The 20682-nt window shown below is 44.7% G+C and overlaps 2 protein-coding genes across 2 annotated transcripts in view; both read left to right on the top strand.

Annotated features, from left to right (window-relative positions):
- The window catches only part of Bcl2l13 (BCL2 like 13), a 51813-nt gene extending 34877 nt beyond the window's left edge, over positions 1–16936 (top strand). Inside the window, exons 6-7 of the mRNA XM_038318202.2 lie at positions 437–580; positions 14652–16936. Of these exons, the coding sequence (XP_038174130.1) occupies positions 437–580; positions 14652–15365 (858 nt within the window). The 3' untranslated portion in view covers positions 15366–16936. The remainder of the gene's footprint in view (positions 1–436; positions 581–14651) is intronic.
- On the top strand, positions 8174–10563 carry LOC119806481 (protein DEK-like). The gene is given in 2 exon segments (XM_038318203.1): positions 8174–9123; positions 9126–10563. Coding segments are annotated over 2 exon segments (1107 nt in total). The 5' UTR covers positions 8174–8196; the 3' UTR covers positions 9306–10563.
- Positions 16937–20682: the final 3746 nt, after the last annotated feature.

Below are 20682 nucleotides of genomic sequence, written 5' to 3'. Positions count from 1 at the left end.
AAAGAGAGTGAGTTCCTGTCTCATCCTGCCTTACATTTCTCTCTAGTACTGGGATTAAGGGCAATGCACCACCACTGCCTGGCCTCTATGGCTGACTAGTGTGGCTGTTTGTGTTCTATTCTTCAGTCAAGCCATATTTATTAAAATACAAATGAAATATCACTACAGTATTTTTTGTTATAGTTAATTGTGTGAATTTCTGAATACATATGTTTCCCACATGGTTATTTTCACATAACAACTTTTTATCCTCCCACTTGTATGAAATTTACATAGAGTAGCTTAAAAATTTCTAGCAGGAGTAGATGTCTTAGCATCGAAAGGAGGAAATAACCACAGTCATGTGTCTGCATTGACATTTTCAGTGGTTGAACATAAAATCCGTTATAAGAATTCCAAGTTTTATGTTTTTCATGTTTTGATCTTTGCATTCAAGGTTTTGGTGCCTCTAGTTTTGCTACAACAAATGCTTCTGGAATTGACACGACGTGGGCAAGAGCCCCTGAGCACACTGCTGCAGTTCGGCGTGACGTACCTGGAGGATCATGCTGCAGAGTTCATCGTGCAGCAAGGTGGCTGGGTATGAACTACTTAAAAAACGGTTTTTCTTTACTATAATTAAGACTTTTTAAAAGTTTTATATATTTTTTACTTGCTGGGAAATCAACCAGGTGATGTTCACGGTAGGCAAGTGCTCTACTGCTGAGTTACATCCCGAGCCCACGCCGTTCATGGGTTTGTTTTGCCTTGAACAGTGTAGGTTTGTGTTAGTTCTGGACGACGAGCAGTGGAAAGGCTGTTTGAACCATTTTAAGTTACCTGGATTTTACTTAAATAAACTGATACGTGGGACTTTTAAGTAGTTGTTGGTCATGAATATTTTATGCTAACAAAAAACATCAAAATAACTAAGAGGTGAAGAATAGTAAGATGACCTCCATGTGTCTGTGGGAAGGATGCAGTTAATGCTTTAGGGGACAGCGTGAGATTGCTAGGGACTGAAGTCAGACCACATGTGTTAGCAAGTTCTGTACCATTTAGCTATATCCCCAGCCCACACAGCTGCCATTTTTGAATTTCTTTATATTCTTCTCCTGGGTTTTGATATGTTTCTATTATCTGTTACCTCATAAGGCTAACAGATTTCCTGAACTTTTTTAAAGCTTTTTATTTTTTGTTATTAAAGATTTATTTATTGTGTATATAGTGTTCTCTCTGTGTGTTTGCCTGAATGCCAGAAGAGGGCATCAGATCTCACAATAGACGGTTATGATGTCTTTATTGACAGTTGTGAGCTGCCATGTGGTTGCTGGGAATTGGAACTCAGGAAGAACAGTCAGAGCCTTCTCTCCAGCTCCATTTTTTTGTGTTTTTTTTTTTTTTGTTTTTGTTTTTTTTTTTTGGTTTTTCAAGACAGGGTTTCCCTGTAGTTTCTAGAGCCTGTCCTGGAACTAGCTCTTGTAGACCAGGCTGGCCTTGAACTCAGAGATCCGCCTGCCTCTGCCTCCCGAGTTCTGGGATTAAAGGCGTGTGCGCCACCACCGCCTGGCCTTTTTGCGTTATTTTTAATATGTGTATGTGTGTGTGTTTGTATGTAGGTATGCTCAGGAGTGCAGATGCTCACAGGGGCTAGAGGTGTTGGGTCCCTCCAGAGCTGGTGTTATAAGTAGTTGTGAGCCATCTGATGTGCTGGAAATTGAACACTGTTCCTCTGGAAGAGCGGTGCATGCTTTTAACCCCTGGGCCGTCTCTCTAGCCCAGATTTTCTGACTTTTTAAAATCATAGTTTACGTGCGTGTATATCCTTAGACCGTAATTATTTTGCCTGACTTTTGTGTGCAGTATCACACATGTTTTTCTGTGCACGCCTGTTCCATTCAGTGTTGTAGCCATTGTTTCTTAGCCTTTTTTTCATTATTATTTTGATAGTGGTTCTTTTTAACCAGGTTTCTTACTCCATGAAAAAAAGAAAAAGTTTTAAAACATAGTTGGAGTTTCTTCAAAGAAAACGTTTACAGTCAAACGTAGTGACACAGCCTTTAATCCCAGCACTTGGGAGGCAGAGGCAGGCGCATCTCTGTGAATTCAGGGCCAGCCTGGTCTACAGAGTGAGTTCCAGGACAGGCTCCAAAGCTACACAAAGAAACTCTGTCTCGAAACCCCCCCTCCCCCCCAAAAAAAGATTCAGTTTCAGATTACACAGAAAATTATTGTAACGTTTCATCAATGTCTGTCTTAGATTTTTTGAATGCTATTAATCTCTTATTCTTTCCCCTGATTTGAAGATTCTTGTTACAATTTTAAAGAGTAGCAGCCATGAAAAGGATTACTTATTTTTAGTCTAGGATAAGGATTTTTCTTGGAAGCATTTAGGGTTAGGGTTTCTTAGAACAGTTTTATGCTATAAAAATTGATCTGAAGCCAAGTAGGTTGGTTGCAACTAAGTCAGCATAGTTCTGTAAGTCTGGAACCTCTGTCTATTCAGGTATGGGTGTTTATTATGCTTGGTTCTGAGTTGATCCCCACGTCCTCTTCAGTGCTAGAGATGAAAGCCAGGGCCTCGCTATGTGCTGCGCAATAGCTCTTACCTCTCATTTACAGTCCCATCCAGAGCTGGCTTCCGAGATGTGTTCTTGTGGGTCTTGGCATCATCCTTGTGAACATTAATCCACTTCTCCAGAAGGGCTTTTCACACTCAGTCTTCTTAGTTAGTTAGCAGGGACTAAAGCAGCATTTGCAAGGGTCCTGTTTGAGCATTAGAAAGAAGTCAGTTACCTGTTCACATCTCATAAGCTGAATACCTTAGCAACAATGTATGTATGTCTGAGAGTGAATGCTAAAGGTTTATTGGTAAAGTTTAGAGGAGGTGCTTTTCTAGATGGATTTACCAATGAGGATGGGCTTTGGAATTCTGTCCACTCATCCTCAGATGGAAAAATAAAACCCATAGGTGCTTAGGTCACCAGTCATGACACAAAAGGTAAAAATTTATACCAGATGCAGCAGTTACAAATAATTTGTAACTGATGTGAGAAAAAAATCCAAAAAACTTGAAACAAAATAAGCTCAGTATTAGACATCTGGAAGCATGCAGTATACAGTTTTAATAAATTTTATTTTTGTCACATGTAGCCAGTCTTGCCTTGAACTTACCGTGTAGCTGAACTCTTTTTTCTTTTTTTTTTGTTTTTCGAGACAGGGTTTCTCTGCAGCTTTTTTTTTAGAGCCTGTCCCGGAACTAGCTCTTGTAGACCAGGCTGGCCTCGAACTCACAGAGATCCGCCTGCCTCTGCCTCCCGAGTGCTGGGATTAAAGGCGTGCGCCACCACCGCCCGGCTGTAGCTGAACTCTTAAAACTGCCTTGAACTCCTGAGTCTTCTTTCTCATCTTCCAAGTGCTAGAATTACAAGCCTGCACCACCACACTTAGTTTATATAGCGCTGGGCATCAAATTCAGGGTTTCATTCATGGTAGGCAATCACTCACTCAACTGAGCTGCATTCCCAACCCATAAAATGGTTCTTTGAATAATTGCTAGGTCAGTTTTCTTCACCTAACTCCTAAGCAGGGCAGGGTCATATTTTATTTTACATGAGTTTAAACATATTTCCTTTATCTTCTTATCTGGTTTCATATATACAGGGTGACTTGTTTTCTCTGCTTCTAGCCACAGACATAGACTTGAGGCGCTGTGATATAACAGACAGATGTGAGGGTAGAAACTGGACGTTAGCTGCTAAGTTATAGCAGAAGGTCTCTAACAAGAGACAAGCTTAGGTGATGGGGGTGGAACAGATACTTTTAGAACCACTTTGAATGTTACTCTACTTTGCTGGAGTTTAGGTAGCCCAGAACAGCTGTCTATGTAGACAGGCCCCCCTTGGGAAGAACTTCAGTGGTCATTCTTTTTGTTTTTAAAAGAGGTTTATTGAGGCTGACCTGGAACTTACTGTGTAGTCCAAGCTGGCCCCCAACTTAGAGCAGTCCTCTGGCCTCAGCCTAAGTGCCGAGGTCACATGTGAGCTGCTATGCTGCGCTCTTCCTTCAGGGGCTCACAGAAGGGCCGGTGAGATGGTTCAGCAGGTAAAGGTGCTGGCCACCGAGCTTGACCTGAGTTGCTCCTGGAACCCACATGTTAGGAAAGATCCCTTGGATCTCCATACAATCACTGTGTGCCCCCTCTCTCCCTGCCCTCCACCACAAGTAAATAAATAAAAGCATAAAATTTAGAGAAAAAAAAGACAATTATAAAAGAGCATAAAAGATGGTAATTTTTACTAAAATGGCCTAAGTACAACAAAAAGTTGTGAGGAGATGGTGGTAGCAGAAGATAGTCCCATGAGGGAGCTCCCCAAGCGGCGCGGACAGATGTGCTGCTGTGACGTCCTCTCACTGTGGACCAGAGGCTCCTATGCCCTCTGTTAGCTTCGCTTGGATTGTTAAAGTAATGAGGGGAGGTTTGTAGCTCTTAGGAGAGTACCTTCTTGCATGCATAAGGCCCTGGGATCCATCCCCAGCACCACACAAACATGGAGTAGTAACAGGGCAGACTCTGTAAGGAAATCTGTGTCAGCTTGTTAGCTTTCCCTGATGAAAGATCTATTTCAGTAAATGCGGAACCCAAAGGGCTTTCTGAGCCCACAGTGCTCACCTATTTACTTAGACACTTTTGGTTCTGGTTTTGTTTCTTAAATCGGTTCTTGTTATCTCATTTTTCAAAGTGCAGATCAGCAACTTATTGAGTGTTTGTGGGTTTCGTGTTTTTGTTTTTTGTTTTTTGTTTTTTTTTTTTTTTTGGTTGGAGGAGGGTTTTGAAATAGGATTTCTCTGTATAACAGTCCTGGCTGTCCTGAAACTCACTTTGTAGACCAGGCTGGCCTCGATCTCACTGAGATCTGCCTGCCTCTGCCTCCCAAGTGCTGGGATTAAAGGGGTGTGCCACCACTGTCCAGCTGAGAGGTCCTATCTTTTATTTATTTGATTTTTGATTTTGAGGTAAGGTCTCTCTGTAGCCCTGGCTGTCCTGGAACCCATCATGTAGACCAGGCTGGCTTCAAGCTCCAGAGGTCCTCCTGTGTCTCTGCCTTCTGAGTGCTGGCATTAAAGTTATGTGCCACTGTGCCCGGCTTGAGAGTTCATATCCTGAAACTCCCGGGCAGCAAGGTTTGGGAGTTCTAGCACAGTGCTCACAGGAGGCTGTGGGTGTGGAGTTGTGGGGCTATGTAGGCTCCTCATAGAACACCTAGAACACAAGCAGGAAAAACCGAGCTGTAAGGTGGTTCCAGAGGGTGAGGACAGAGTCTAGGATAGAGGGCCTGGTTGGCGTGCACGCGGCCCTGGGTTCCCTGCCTAGTGCTGCGAAAGAAAGAGAGAGAAGAAAATGCCCCTAAGAAGAGGGAGGACATTTTGGTTTACTTCATTTGATAGTATTGTTCCTTTAAATAATTTATATTTGGTTTGAGAGTAAAGCACAGCTGTGCTCAGGAAGGATAATGTGTCTTCTAAGTATTGTATTGCCTTGCCCTCTTGGCTTTTTCACGGGGAGAGTCAGATAATTAGCAGGACTCTATTTGAACTGAGCCTTTATCTGATGGCTAGCTAACCCGTTAGAGGCAGGTTTTCTGCTCTGAGATATTGATGGACTGACTGAGAGGGGCTGTAATGGAGGCAGGGAGTTGAATTGAGTTCCCAAGAGAGCCGTGGTGTGGTCTTCGTTAGACTGATAGCAGGGAGGGCTGATACATTAGTTACGAGCTGACAAAGGATTCCAGACAGACAGGACATTCTACTTTTCATTTCTCGACACTTTCCCTTTCTTTTGGTGCCAGGCCTAAAACTCAGGACCTTTGTGAGCAGAAAAGCTCCACCACTGTTCTGTGTCCACACCCCCAGCACCCTCTCCATTGCTTTTTGGAAACAGGGTCTCAAAAGACAACTAGTTGTTCATCAACTCCTAGTCCTCCTGCCTTCGCCTGTGGCTGGGATGAGCTTTGCCACCACACCATTTCCAGACTAGTTGTTAGGCGGATAGGAGTCATTGTGTTAGAGAGAAGCGGTTGGGGCCACCAAGATGTCTCAGCTGTCTAGGACACTCCATAAAGCCTGATGACTCAACTTCAGTCCCTAGAACCCACAGAGTGGAAGGAGAGAAATAACTCCAGCACATTGTCCTCTGACCTCCGTGCACGTGCCGGGGTATGCATACCCAATTAATAAATAAGTGTAAAAATTCTTAAGAAAATAGTGGTTACTTTTATTAGAATAATAGCAGAAAATTTTCAGAGAAAGAAAAACTTGTATTTAGATATATTATGATACATTTGGAAGCTGTTCCTGGTGTTTTACACCTTTAATCCCAACACAAAGAACAGGCAGATCTCTGTGAGTTTAAGGCTGACCTGGTCTGCATAACCAGTTCCTCCAGGCCAGCCAGGGCTACACTGTGAAATGGTCCCAAAGAAAAGAAAAATAGATACATTTAGGTGGGAGATGGTGCAATTCCTATAAACCAACACTCAGAAGTCTGAGGCAGGAGGATTCCAAGTTCAGGGTCAGCCTGGACTATGTGTTCTAGGCCATCTCAGACTTAAACAAAACAGAAGCTAGATGGTGCCTTTAATCCCAGCATATGGGAGGCAGAGGCAGGTTGATCTCTGTGAGTTCAAGGCCAGCCTGGTCTACAAAGTGAGTTTCTGGACAGCCAGGTTACACAAAGCGATTCTGTCTTCAAAAACCAAAACACAGCCAGACATTGTGGGATAAGTCCTATTGCCAGCACTGAGGAAGGAGACTGAAGAAGGAGGTCAGGAGCTCGGGGCCACAGAGATGAGTCCTTGGGTAAAGGTGCTTGCTGCTGTGACCCGAGTTCTGTCCCTGGAATTCACACAGTGGGGGAGAGCTGACTCCTATACTCATGCAAATTGCCCTCTGACTTCCCACTCACGTATGCTCCATGACAGAGATGTCCCCCACATACACACTAAATAAATAAATGTAAAAACATTAGTTTTGTGGTGGTGCACACCTTTAATTCCAGGACTTGGGAGGTAGAGGTGGTGGATTTCTGTGAGTTTGAGGCCAGCCAGGGTCACATAGACAGTCACCTAAAAAATAAAAAATAAAAGGCCATTCTTTGCTACATATTTTGTTTGTTTCTATGTATGGCTGTTTGCCTCCATTTATGTCTGTATCACATGCATCATCTGAGGAGGCCGGAAGAGGATGTGGGCTGGAGCTGTAGTTGGTTGTGAGCTGCCATGTGTGTGCTGGGAATCAATCCCTGGTCCTCTGGAAGAGCAGTGAGCACTCTAACCACTGAGCTATCGTTCCATCCCTCTCAGCTGTATACTGAGTTCACAGCTGGCCTGGGCTACCTGAGACCTTGTCTCAAAAGCAACAACAAAACAAAACAAAGGAGATACACACTTAGGAATACATTAAGATCCGTGTTGTGCTTAAGGCACAGCAAGATGACAACATGAGAGAGGAAAGAGAAATGCTGTCGCAGCGGTTGACCTCTGACTGCCCGTAATTCCATGAGTTCTGCCACTGATGGTCGTTTTCTTGGTCGTAAAGGGCTTTTTGTGACATTCATTATTGATGAAGGTTGGGAATTGTTGCTTGGCTTTACATTACCATCATGCTAATGGAGGCATATTGGTTTGAAAGAGTTCCCACAGGAGTGGAGCTGGGGACGCCTGGGACAAGGATCCATATGAGGAATGGCACCTAAGGGGGGGCTTGTCTGGAAGCTAAATAGTAACTCTGTTGGGCCTGGGGTGCGTGCAGCTCCGGCCGAGTGCATGTGTGCCTCTCTGTGTCCTGAGTTCCACACTCTGCACAGATAAAGAGCTCCATTTTAGCACTGCAGAAAGTTACCACAGTGCAGGTTTTCAGGAGCTCGGTTGTACCTGGTTTCTTTAGGCTCAATCTAATTGTAAGCTAACTGGTTATTTGAATACCTGCATAGCTGTCTTATTTAAAAAGAAAAAAGGCTGGGCGGAAGCGCGCGTATGGGTGGCAGGAAGGCGGTGCGATTTTCCGCCTAGGGCATCCCCGGGGAGGCGGGCGGAGTGGCTGAGCCTCTGGAGTGGGCGCCTAAGGAAGCAACTGCCGCCCAGCGGTCGCCGCGGTTCTGCCGGTGCGAGCGAACTGGAGCCTGCGGCTTCCTCTCGCCCGCAGGTCCCCAGCAGCAGCATGGCGGCGGCGGCCCCCGCTGCTGCGGAGGCAGAGGACGGCCCAGCGCAGCCCGCGTCCGAGAAGGAGCCCAAAATGCCGGGCCCCAGGGACGAGAGTGAGGAGGAGGAGGAGGAAGACGAAGAGGAAGAGAAAGAAAAGAGTCTCATTTTGGAAGGCAAGAAAGAAAAGAAGAAAGTAGAAAGATTGACAATGCAAGTGTCTTCCTTACAAAGAGAGCCATTTACAATTGCACAAGGGAAGGGTCAGAAACTTTGTGAAATTGAAAGGATACATTTCTTTCTGAGTAAGAAAAAATCAGATGAACTTAGACATCTACACAAACTGCTTTACAACAGACCAGGCACAGTGTCCTCATTAAAGAAGAATGTGGGTCAGTTCAGTGGCTTTCCATTTGAAAAAGGCAGTACCCAGTATAAAAAGAAGGAAGAAATGCTGAAAAAGTTTAGAAACGCCATGCTGAAGAGCATCTGTGAGGTTCTTGATTTAGAGAGATCAGGCGTGAACAGCACACTAGTGAAGAGGATCTTGAATTTCTTAATGCATCCAAAGCCTTCTGGCAAACCATTGCCAAAATCCAAAAAATCTTCAAGCAAAGGTAGTAAAAAGGAACGGAACAGTTCTGGAACAACAAGGAAGTCAAAGCAAACCAAATGTCCTGGAATTCTGTCAGGTGAGTCCAGTAGTGACGAAGATAAGAAGAAGAAGAAGAAGGGAGAGAAAGTGAAGAGCAGCAGCCACCTAAAGACAGCTAAGAAAGAGAAAGCAAAACAAAGAGCTGCTGCTGAAAGTAACGAGTCTGTAAAAAGTGCTAATGTCAAGAAGGCAGATAGCAGCACTACCAAGAAGAATCAAAACAGTTCCAAAAAAGACTCTGAATCTGAAGATAGTTCTGATGATGAACCATTAATTAAAAAATTGAAAAAAAAAAAAAACCACCTGCAGATGAAGAATTAAAGGAAACAGTGAAGAAATTACTGGCTGATGCTAAGTTGGAAGAAGTCACAATGAAGCAGATTTGCAAAGAGGTACATGAAAACTATCCTGCTTACAACTTAACTGAGAAGAAAGATTTCATTAAAACAGCTGTAAAAGACCTAATCTCTTAAACCCGAGGCCAGACGGTTGCTCTCAGATTGGAAGATATGATTTATACCAGCAAAGAGAATGTGTTTTCTTTTTTAAGTCTGCTGTTGGTAGAACTTGCTGCTGACCCTGGAGTGTTAAGTATATCTGAGCTTTGCTGTTTTAAATCACATTTCCTTGCAGTTTTCAGTTTAAGTCTTGCATGGCAGTAATCGTTTCTTGTTTTATAGTTGTACATTTTGTATTTCTTTATTGTAAGGTCATAGATTTCTGAACTGTTGTGGATTTTAGTGCACTTAATGTTAGCTTAAGACACTTTTAATCAAGGCAAAAAACTATTATAACCAGCATTTATACGTGCAGAGACTATTGCAGTATTTAGTATATGAAATATTTTGAATATACCCTCTGTCAGTGGGAACGTAGTGGCAGTTTATCATATTAGAGCACAGCTGTTCAGATGGCCGAGTTGGAACTTTTTTTGCATGCATATATATGTCAAGTTGTCAGCATGACAGAAGTGACAGATGTTATTTTTGTATTTTTAAAAACCAATTTGTTGTATATAGTTTTTAAAAGTTCTTTTGTGCAGATCAATTTTTAAACTCATGCAGGTAGGTGTCTCTAGTGCTCAGCAGGCAGCAGGACAGAATGGTCAGTTCAGGGGTGGCAGCACTGGAGGGGACTGTCCACTGTCCAGTCTGCTTCGCTCTCCAGGTGTCGTCAGTTTGTGGTATGTTGAGTGTTATAGAGATTTTATATTGAGGATAAACCAAAATCAACACATCAGAGTTTCAAAAAACTGGGAGAGGGTGAGCACACTTGGCTTATCTATAAGTGAATTGATAGTAATTAGTAACTAAACTTCTTTGACCATTATAATAATTATGATTAAAGTATCAGGTGTAATGTCAGAAGATGGCATATGAGCAGTGTAGGGTAACTCCTGTTAAAAGTGTCAGATTGTAATGCTGGCAATGTAGGTATCTTTGAAAGTATTTCTCAAAAACCATACATTAAATTTCTTTGAAGTTATTATAGAAATGAAGGCTGTTTGATTTTTAAATTTTGGTCAATCAAGTAAATATGGTCTGCCCCTGAATTTAAATTTTGTCTTTTGACTGTGCTAATAACCTATTTCTGAAGTATAAAAATCAGTAGCTTTGACAAGAGTGACAATTGCTGTACAGCTGCGTGTTTAATTTCTGCATCATAAATCAGATATATTAATGCTGAACATTAACAGGTGTTTTACACATTTGACTTTAGTATGCAAGAGTGAAATGGAGCAAGTAACTAAATGGGGACTAAAAACCGGCCTTTACTTTTAAATAATTTGTTATAAACCTTGGCAATAAAGAATAAATTGAGGGGCTGGCTGGAGAGATGGCTCAGCGGTTAAGAGCATTGCTTGATCTTTCAAAAGTCCTGAGTTCAATTCCCAGCAACCACATGGTGGCTCACAACCATCTGTAATGAGATCTGGTGCCCTCTTCTGGCCTGCAGACATACACGCAGACAGGATATTGTATACATAATAAATAAATATTTTTTTAAAAAGAATAGATTGATATTTTAAATGTCTTGTAAAAAATTAAGAAGAAAAAAAGGAACTCTTTACAATTAACATTGTACTGGTGAGGTTATACAACATTGTGGCTATATTAGAATCCACTGAACCATATACTTAAAATGATGAATTTTATGTTATAGATTTATAAGCCACTCTGAATCTGAATTCTTACAAAGGAATTAAGAGCTAGTGAGATGGCTCAGTGGGGAAAAGCATTTGCAGTCAGGCTTGATGACTTGAGCTTGATCCCTAGGACTACATGGTGGAAAGAAAAATCTCCTCCCATGACTTGTTCTCTGTGTGATAAGACTTTTTAAATGAATTAAAAACGTTAAAAGAGGGCTGGAGAGATGGCTCGGTGGTTAAGAGCATTGCCTGCTCTTCCAAAGGTCCTGAGTTCAATTCCCAGCAACCACATGGTGGCTCACAACCATCTGAAATGAGGTTTGGTGCCCTCTTCTGGTCTACAGACATACACACAGATAGAATACTGTATACATAATTAATAAATAAAATAAATATTTAAAAAAAAACGTTAAAAGAATACTAGTTTATCATAGTATTTCCATATGTCTTGCCCTTTGTTTGAGACATGTTCAAGTTCAGACATTCCACTAATTTTTTTCAAATAATTCACATTTCCTAGCCTGTATTGCATGTTGTGTTACAGGTACAGATTAGAGTCTGGGGAGGACCCGTTGAGATTTTCAGCTTCTTTTTCTTGGAAGAACCTATTGGACCAGAGTCCTGTGCTCAGTAATAGAAATGCAGTTCACTCAGAGAGGGAGAAGGTATGCCCAAGGGTGGGCATGAGTTGGAAAAGTTCTACTAATGCTGTCAGTAGGCTTCTTAATGAGGTTGTTGTTTGTTTTGAGACAGCGTCTCTCTCTCTCTAGCCCCGGCTATCCTGGAACTTGCTATGTAGACTAGGCTGGCCTTAAACTCACAAATACCCTCCTGGCTTTGCCTCCTGTGTGCTAGCGTTAAAGGGGCACCACCACACCTGGCCCTAGTGAGTCTTGATGTCTTACAGCATAAATTTCAGAGTCAGGCTGTCAATTTCTGTAAGAAAAAGCCTGGTGGGATTGTATATATGAAACTATATACAATAATAGCTTCATTGGACAATAATAAACATTTTTATTTATTTTTCAAGTCATGGTTTTTCTATGTAGCCATGGCTGTCCTAGAACTTGTTCTGTAGATCAGGCTAGCCTTGAACTCAGAGATCGACCTGCCTCTGTCTTCTGGGTGCTAGGATTAAAGATGTGCTCCATCATGCCCCACCATGCTAGGCTGGGAAATAATTAATATTTTAAAACACCCTTCAGTGATGAGCCTTTGAATGAACTATATAGCCCTTCATTTACTTAGACAGCCTCAGTTTGGCTCAATAATAATGTAGGTTTGTGTAGTGTATGTAGGCTGTACAGTATGGGCTTCTTATACATCAGACTTGACTTTTCAGTAAGTAGGATGGACTGTATGTTTGTTTGGTTTTGAATTTTTTTATTTTTATTTCATGTGCATTTGGTGTTTTGCCTGCATGTGTGTCTGTGTGAATGTATCAGATCCCTTGAAAGTGGAATTATAGACAGGTGTGAGCTGCCATATGGGTGCTGAGAATTGAACCCAAGTTCTCTGGAAGAGCGGGTAGAGCTCTTAGCCACTGAGCCAACTCTCCAGCCCCCAGATTGTAGGTTTTTAACCTTTCTGAAAGGTAGTAAAGTCTCTTTCAAATCAAGAATAATTCTAATGGGGGAGCTCAGCGTTCAAGAACATTGGCTGCTTTTGCTGAGGACCTGGGTTCAATTTCTAGCACCCACATGGTGAGCTTACAGCTGGCTGTAACTCTAGTTTCAGGGCATTTAATGCTGTCTTCTGACCGCTGCAGGCAGTACACAGACATACATTCAGGCCAAACACATAAAAATCTTCTATTTTTAAAATAAAAGTACATTCAGATGGGCTGAGGTGAACTCAGTGGTCCAATCAGTCTGCTTGGCACTTAAGTTTCTCTGGATTCCATCCCTAACACACACACACACACACACACACACACACACACAGAGCGAAGACAAAAGAAAGAAAAAATAGAAAAACTGAGCAAGGATTTTAATATGTAATTTTCTTCTTTCTTTTTTATTGAAAATAGATTCTTCAGTCATATAATATATCCCAACCTTTTCTCCTCCTCCCTCAACTTCTCCTAGCTCCCCCTTTCAAGACAGAGTTTCTCTGTGTAGCCCTGGCTGTCCTGGAACTCACTCTGCAGACCAGTCTGGTCTTGAACTCACAGAGATCCACCTGCCTCTGCCCCCTGAGTGCTGGGATTAAAGGCGTGCGCCACTACTGCTTGGCTCACTTATATATTCTATTCAAACTTTCTGTTGCATTTAAGTGTTGGCTAGCTTTTTGTGTGTGTGTGTGAAATTTCCCTGGATCTCTATAACATTGCAACCCATTGGTTCTCTTCCTGCCTTTCTTACTGTATCTTAACCCCTGGCTTTGCCCAGCCTGTGTGGACACATACCTGAAAGCCTTCTTAGAACCTCAGTCCCTGAAATAGCGCCTGGTCAGCAGTTCTGCTGAACATGGATGAAGACCACACTGCTGGTCTTTAATGATCCCCTGAAGGAAAGATGCCCGAGTCCCCAGTCTCTTGTGTTTCATCATGACATAGTATCCAAAAGTTTGTTTTGTTTGGGCTGCCTCATGTGCTTTCCAGGCTGGCCCGAACTACTGGACTTAGTGATGCTTTAACTTGGTTTCTTGGAGCTGGGACTGCAGACATAGACCACTGCAGCCTGCTACAGACAGTAGACGTATTATGTCATCAATTTCAAAATATATATTATTGATTATTTTATGTGCATGGAGGTAAGGGACACCTCACAGGAATGAGTTCTAGCCTGTCGTGCTGAACTTCCTATCCCTCGTGCACACAATGCAGAGTAGATTGTCTGCTCTTCCCTGCCTGCCTTCTATAGTTCTGTGCTTGGTTAGACTGTATCTTCTTGACAGCCTTCGCTGCCAGGATTTCATGGTTTTTCTGCCATCCCCTTGCCTTTCCACACCAGAAGAACACTCTCCTCTAACCCTCACTAGCACTGGGTACATGACCACATTTCTGTGTTTACTCGGTGACAGACTCTCAGAGTACACAATCTTGTTTTCATTTTTTTCTGCTGTTTTGAGTTAATTAACTGTATGATGCACAGTGGAGCTGCCAAAATTCTCCCTTTTAGCAAGGCAGTGGCACATGTGTCTTTAATCCCAGCACTTGGGAGGCAGAGGCAGGTGAGTCTCGGAGTTCGAGGCCAGCCTGGTCTACAGAGTGAGTTTTATGACAGTCATGGCTACATAGAGAAACCCTGTCTTGAAAAAACAAAACAAAAGCTTTCTCTTTTAGCAAGGTATGGGGTGCAGGAGTGTTACACCAGCACTCAGGAGGCTGAGAGAAGCCACTAAGAAAGCTTTTAGACTGTAGGAGAAAGGAAAGGTGTGACCATAGTTCAGTGTACGGGAACTTTTTTCAATTAAAAATTAAAACAAAAATGTGTTTTGGGTGGGGGAAGAAGCTGGGGTAAAAGTGCTCCTTTTTCAAAAAACGGAAAAAAAAGGAAAATCTCCTTTGCATTTATTTACGCTCAGATGAGTACATTCTGTTCAGAAGCTGTATAGGTGGGGGCAGTGTATTTACTCCTGAAACTTGACAGTAGACAGTTATTTTCCCTAGGTTGACAGTTTTTAAAATTAATGAGTCTGCTTGTGGATTCTCCCTCTTCTTTTTTAGGGCACTGTCTTTAGTCTTGAGTCTGAGGAGGAAGAATACCCGGGAATCATTGCAGAAGATAGTAATGACATTTATATCCTGCCTAGTGACAACTCCGGACAGGTCAGTCCCCCGGAGTCCCCAACGGTGACCACATCTTGGCAGTCTGAGAGCCTACCTGTCTCGCTGTCTGCTAGCCAGAGTTGGCACACAGAAAGCCTCCCGGTCTCTCTCGGGCCTGAGTCCTGGCAGCAGATCGCCATGGACCCGGAAGAAGTGAAGAGCTTGGACAGTAGCGGGGCCGGGGAGAAGAGCGAGAACAACTCCTCTAACTCCGACATCGTGCACGTGGAGAAGGAGGAAGTGCCAGAGGAGGCGTTTCCGGAAGCCACCGCTCCCTTGCTCCCACAGGTCACCACCAAGGAAGCCTCCGAAATGAGAGTTGAGAAAGCCAGCCCCACTCCATCTGTGTTTGTGGAGTTTGGTGAGGAGGAGCTGGAAGCAGCAGCGGCAGCAAGACCTGCTGCCTTGGAGGGGGCGGAGCCGGCCGTCCAGCTGAGTGCAGAGGGGGCTGGGGGCAGGAAAGAGAGCCACACTGGGGAGGCCACTGCTGCCAGGGTAGCCAAGAGTGCCGTGCCCATCGAGGGCAAGGCTGCACTGCTGTTTGGAGGGGCTGCTGCAGTGGCCATCCTAGCTGTGGCAGTGGGAGTTGCATTGGCTCTGAGGAAGAAGTAACAGCTTTTCAGACGAGAAAGCAGACAAAAGGACCTGCGGCTTTAGTTGTATTCACTGGAACATAGACTGCCAACAGCTGACTGGACATTGGCAGGACACTGGGGGAGCTGGCTTGACACAGAGTGTTCACACTGGCCTGGCTGTCATCCTGAGGGCCTTGGTGCACACCATATTTGGCAGGGTAAGAGTGCAGTTCCCGTCTAGGACAGGCCTGAGCACCCTTACCTTTCAGTAATTCTCTGTAGGAGGCTGCCCCTGTGTGCGTAATGATCGGAAACAGCCCTGGCTTTCATCTAGACGCCAGTGGCACCCCACTCCAGTAAGGACAGCCAAAAATGTCTCCTACATTGCCAAATGTCCACCGTGGACAAAGTCATTCCCTGTTGAGGGCCACTGCTTTAAGGGATAGGGTTCCATTAAGAGAATCTGGGGGAGGAAGCTGCAGCTGGGGGCAGCCAGCTGTTCATCCTGTTGCAGTTTCTCGTAACGTGAACTTGCTGTGCTCTGCAGCTGCGTTTTGCTGGTTTCCCATTCTGCAGCGTGAGGCGTTCTTCCATTGCACCACCTCTCAGGTACTGCAGTACAGTGCGGCTCACCCTGCACCCTTCCCACCCAGCAAACCCCCGAAGCCTCCCATGGTTCCATCTTTCAAAGATGCTGCCTTTAGGAACTGCTTAAAAGATAAATACCCAGGCCAGGTTTGGTGGCACCATCTGTAATCCCAGTATACAGAACGTAGAGGCAAGAAGATTTATCACGAGTTCAAAGCTAGCCTGGTGTACATACTGAGTTTGAGACCAGCCAGGACTGCATGCTGAAACCTTGTCCCAAGAGATAAATGTGTTAGAGCTGTGTAGGAGACTTGAGGTGTCCTCGTCTGATTGCCAGTGCAGGTTACAGGCTGTGGTTGTTGTTCTTAGAGGCAGGAAGGCAGTCTACATAGCCTGTCCAGGTCTGCTGGACCTCTTACACATGAGGCCATCCACCCCACGTGTCCATGACACCTCTGATGGCATTTGCATCATCTAGGACCCTGGGTTAGTGTTTCCCAGTACCTGACCTTGGTCTTTGGGACAGCATCGGCTTCCCTGTGGGTCTCCTGCCATGTAGGAAGCAGTGTCATCATTTGGCTACAGAAAGTTGGAGCATAACCCTTATTCAATGTAAATCATTGAAATAAATGATAAAATTTTATCATTTACTATTAGGTATCACTTAATGAAAAGTGGGACAGAAACTTGAATTTAAGACCAAGACTGCTGCTCAGGTGCTGGTTTGGTCTTCAGAGTTCAAGAGACCTCTTGGCCTGAACTCTGGTCAGCCCAATGCCAGGTGACAGACCAAGAGGCCCCTATGCTCACCTGTACTTAATGGGACTCAGCAGGGTCTTCTGTCATTTGGCTGACCCCATCCCTCAAGGAGGGGTGGAACCTGACCCTGTCATGCCTGGAGCCACAGTGCCACCTGCAAGGCTCACGAGCTTGGTAAGAAGTCTTCTCAGATTTAACTTAGTCATGTAACATTACACTTCTTAGATTCTGAAATTTATAATAAAATTTTAACTACTCTGATCACCAAGAGCTGATGTTTTAAATATGCTTGATTTTTAAAAATTATTTTGTAAAGAAACTATCCCTTAAAAAGTACTTGAAAGAGCGGATCAGGAAGAGATTTGAGCATGTTTGTGTCCTGTTGCTGTGTCGCACTGTGATGCCCCATTGTGGGTATAAGGGCTTTAGTGTGGCCGGAGGTGGTGGGAGTATGTCCTGGTTCACCAGCTCAGAGACTGGTGGGTTGCCTTACCTTGGTTTTTTTTTTTTTTTGTTTTTTGTTTTTTTTTTCCAAAAGAGTTTTCTTCCAGCGTTAACCCTGTGGAACTTTGGGTTCTCACTGGTGCAGCCCATTTAAGGGCTGACTGCCACATTCAGGTGGGAGCGGCTAAGAAGTCTGTTATAGGATGGCTGTATCTGCTCTCCACCAAGGCAGGGACAGGGAAGACATGATACTGTGCTAAGTGCTTGTTGCTGTGTTTTACTACCCCATGAACACTGACCTGGTTTGCCCAACTATCTTTTTCTGGGTGATGGTAAGTAGGTGACTTCCCATTGGTTCTCTCCACACGGAATCTTATTCCTGGGAGATAGGCATGTTGTATTTCATTGCCCTCTGCTTGGCAATGGGACAGAGTAGCCACCACAAGTGTTGCTGCACTTCCTAGGTTTGCCGTTGCTCTAAATGGATAAAAATAAATAGGCAGTCTACCTATGTAGCCTAGGCTGGTCTTGAACTTATAGTCCAGCCTCAGAACTGAGATTATAAGCATGTGTCACCACACCTGGTCTTTCTGTCACATTAAAATTAGTTCTCAAGTCCTTCTGGGGACTGACAGGAGGCTGTTCTTGCCCCTGGACTAAAGTTTCAGAATACATTCCGCCTGACTGGGGAGCGCACGGCATCAGAATCGAGTCAGCGCAGCTCTGCTGTTGCTCGTGAACCAGAGTTTTACTAGTTGTAGAGATTGTCGCCTGTGTGTGCACCTCATAGTGGGGCTATGCTGCACACCAGGCAAGTGCTCGATCCCTCCTGCACCTCAGCCCTTCCTAGAATTCTTAACTGCTCCATTCTGCGAAACGATTGGTGCTCACTTAGCCAAAATCAGTGAGGTTTTCCTGACAGACACACCAGGACTAAAGAATACCAACTTAATCTTGTGTACTGACATGGCAAATCTGAGTCGAGTGCCTTAGCAGGAAGGCCTTGCATGACCACCACTGCCTCCAGAAGATGGTCTAGATCAGTGGTTCTCACCCAGCGGGCCTCCCCCTTAGGGAGGGGTGTTGTGTATCAGCTGTCCTGCGTACCAGGGGTTTACAATTCCTCTCAGTAAAATTGGTTATGAAGTAGCAGCGGAATAGTTTTATGGTTGGAGGTCTCCTCACCACAACACACATTACAGTGTCATAGCATTAGGAAGGTTGAGAATCACTGCTCTAGAAGAACATGCCTGTTTGGCCTGGTTCACGTTTACCTTACCCAGAGCATCCCTGGCCCCTCCTGCCTGTGTCCAGTCCCTTCAGGTAGCATTTGTCCTAGGGAGAGTGAAGTTCTCTGAGCCTGGTTCCTGGAACCACTGCTGCCACTGCTTAGCCTCTGTGCTAAGCTCCCTAGTCAGAGAACAGTGTCTGCACTGCCTTTTGCTCTGAAGGGGAGATGTGGGCATTGACCTTTTAAGAGCTGCTTTATAGAAACTACACTTTATAGCTAAGAAAAAGTCTTTCCTTACTCTTAGGTCTTCATGCGCTCTGCTCACTAGTATGATCAGCCTTTGTCGGTCTCTCTCGCGCACACGCGCAAGCTCTCTCTCTCTCTCTCACACACACACACACACACACACACACACACACACACACACACACACACACACACAATCTTAGCAGGACAGCACTGAGAACTTTCATTTGTGAGATGGCTGTGGCCTGCCACAGTAGTATACCTTCTAAGTGAGCTTTGTGGGGCTGTTGCCCCTTTTGCTGATATTGATTGAGCACTTAATACACACCAGAGGCTAGGGGACTTCACAGCTGCAGGTCCTGGGAGCCGCTCACTCTAGACTTCCCGCGTTAATGAGTAGGAACCCACCCCGAACTCCTGGTTCATCTCATGGCCTAGCTTACCAGAGGCAAGGCAGCGAGTGAAAATTCCTGACTCCAGGCCCAGTGCAGCGTCCCTTTAACCACTGGGTGAGCGCCCCAGGAGCACCCTGTGGCGGTTCTTGATGTTCAGTAGCCATATTTAATGTGTGTTTCCATGAACAAAGCCGGACTGTCGGACACAGCTGTCATCACCAGGCATGCAGTGACAGATGAAGGCAGCCACTTGACACCTCTCCCCTTCCTGGCAGTTTTTGATCCCTCTGGTCCTTTCCCCCTGTGGTGGCCATCAGTCCAGGGTGGGCATATTGAGGGATATGGGGACACCTAGAGGATTTTGGGTTCTTGACACTCAAGACTCAGGAATGACCAGTCTTCCATCTTGCTCCTCTGACAAGAGTACTTCCCAGTGAAATCCTGCCGCAGAACTGCTGCGTCCATCAGAGCCGACTCTGGTTTTACAGCCGCAGAGCTGGAAGCTGTTGTTAAAAGATGAACACGCTGTGGTCTTCACACAGCCCCCCTCCCCCCAGCCTGGCTCGTCACGTCCCAGTTTGCCCTTCACACGCTCATGTTTACACGAGGCCCCAGCCCCTCAGCTGCTTCAGTGCCGCTCAGGGCAGAACTGTCTCAGGGACACTTTGCCGGGCCTTGGCCCAAGTCGGAGCAGCCAGCTCGGGATCCTCCCGTTTTCTCCTCTGAGAGGGTGTTAGACACTGCTTCTGGATATATTCCTCCAGCAAACACTTGACATGAAAAGCTATTCATTTGTCTATGTGTGTGTGGACGCATGCCACAGTTCTCTCCTTTCACCATGGGGGTCCCCATACTTGGTGGAAGGTACCTTTACCCATGGCTATCTTGCCAGTGCCACGTTTTGTCATTCTGAGATGACAGGTTTGTGAAGGCCTTTCCCAGGACGGTGAACTACACTTTCCCTTAGTGAGGTCTAAAAAGGTCTGTCTGGTACCCTGTGTACATGGGCCATTTGTTGGCCAGCACAAAAGGAAAAGAAAATTTTTTCCCCCTGAACCTGTATTTTCCCTGCTCTTGTAATCTGTCTGTCTTCCTTCATATTAAAAGTGCCTCTTTCTCCTAACCCCTTGATTAAGCTCAGTTTGTTACTGGCTCTAGTTCTAGTTCCCCCACACAAAGTACTGGAATGGTAATTATTAACACAGCAGAGTCAGGCAGACATAGCTGTTATGTCTGTCCAGTGTGAAGTCCTGGCTTCCACTCCAGCACCACATGCACTGGGCATGGGACACATACCTGTAATCCCAGCACTCAGGGGAAGGAAGGAAGACAGTTCAAGGCCATATGTGGCTAAGAGTTAAAGTTCAGACTTTAATACACGGGATCCTATCTTTAAAAAAAAAATAGTATTGGGTTGTGGTGGCACACGCCTTTAATTCCAGTACTCGGGAGGCAGAGGCAGGTGGACCTCTGTGAGTTCGAGGCCAGCCTGGTCTACAGAATTAGTTCAGGACAGCCAGGGCTGTTATACAGAGGAACCCTGTCTCAGAAAACAACAAAACACCAAAAATAAAGATTAGCATAAGCATTTGATTCAGGTAGCATCATTTCCAGTATGCTTATCAGCTCTGACTTGCTCAATTCATTGCTGCGAATTGTTCTGGCTCATTTCCCATGCTGTTGTCTACTTT

Source organism: Arvicola amphibius, chromosome 2 (genome assembly GCF_903992535.2).
Source record: "Arvicola amphibius chromosome 2, mArvAmp1.2, whole genome shotgun sequence".
Taxonomy (NCBI): Eukaryota; Metazoa; Chordata; class Mammalia; order Rodentia; family Cricetidae; genus Arvicola; species Arvicola amphibius.
The sequence above is the reverse complement of the archived record's forward strand: the minus strand, read 5'-3'. Positions and strand labels throughout refer to the sequence as shown.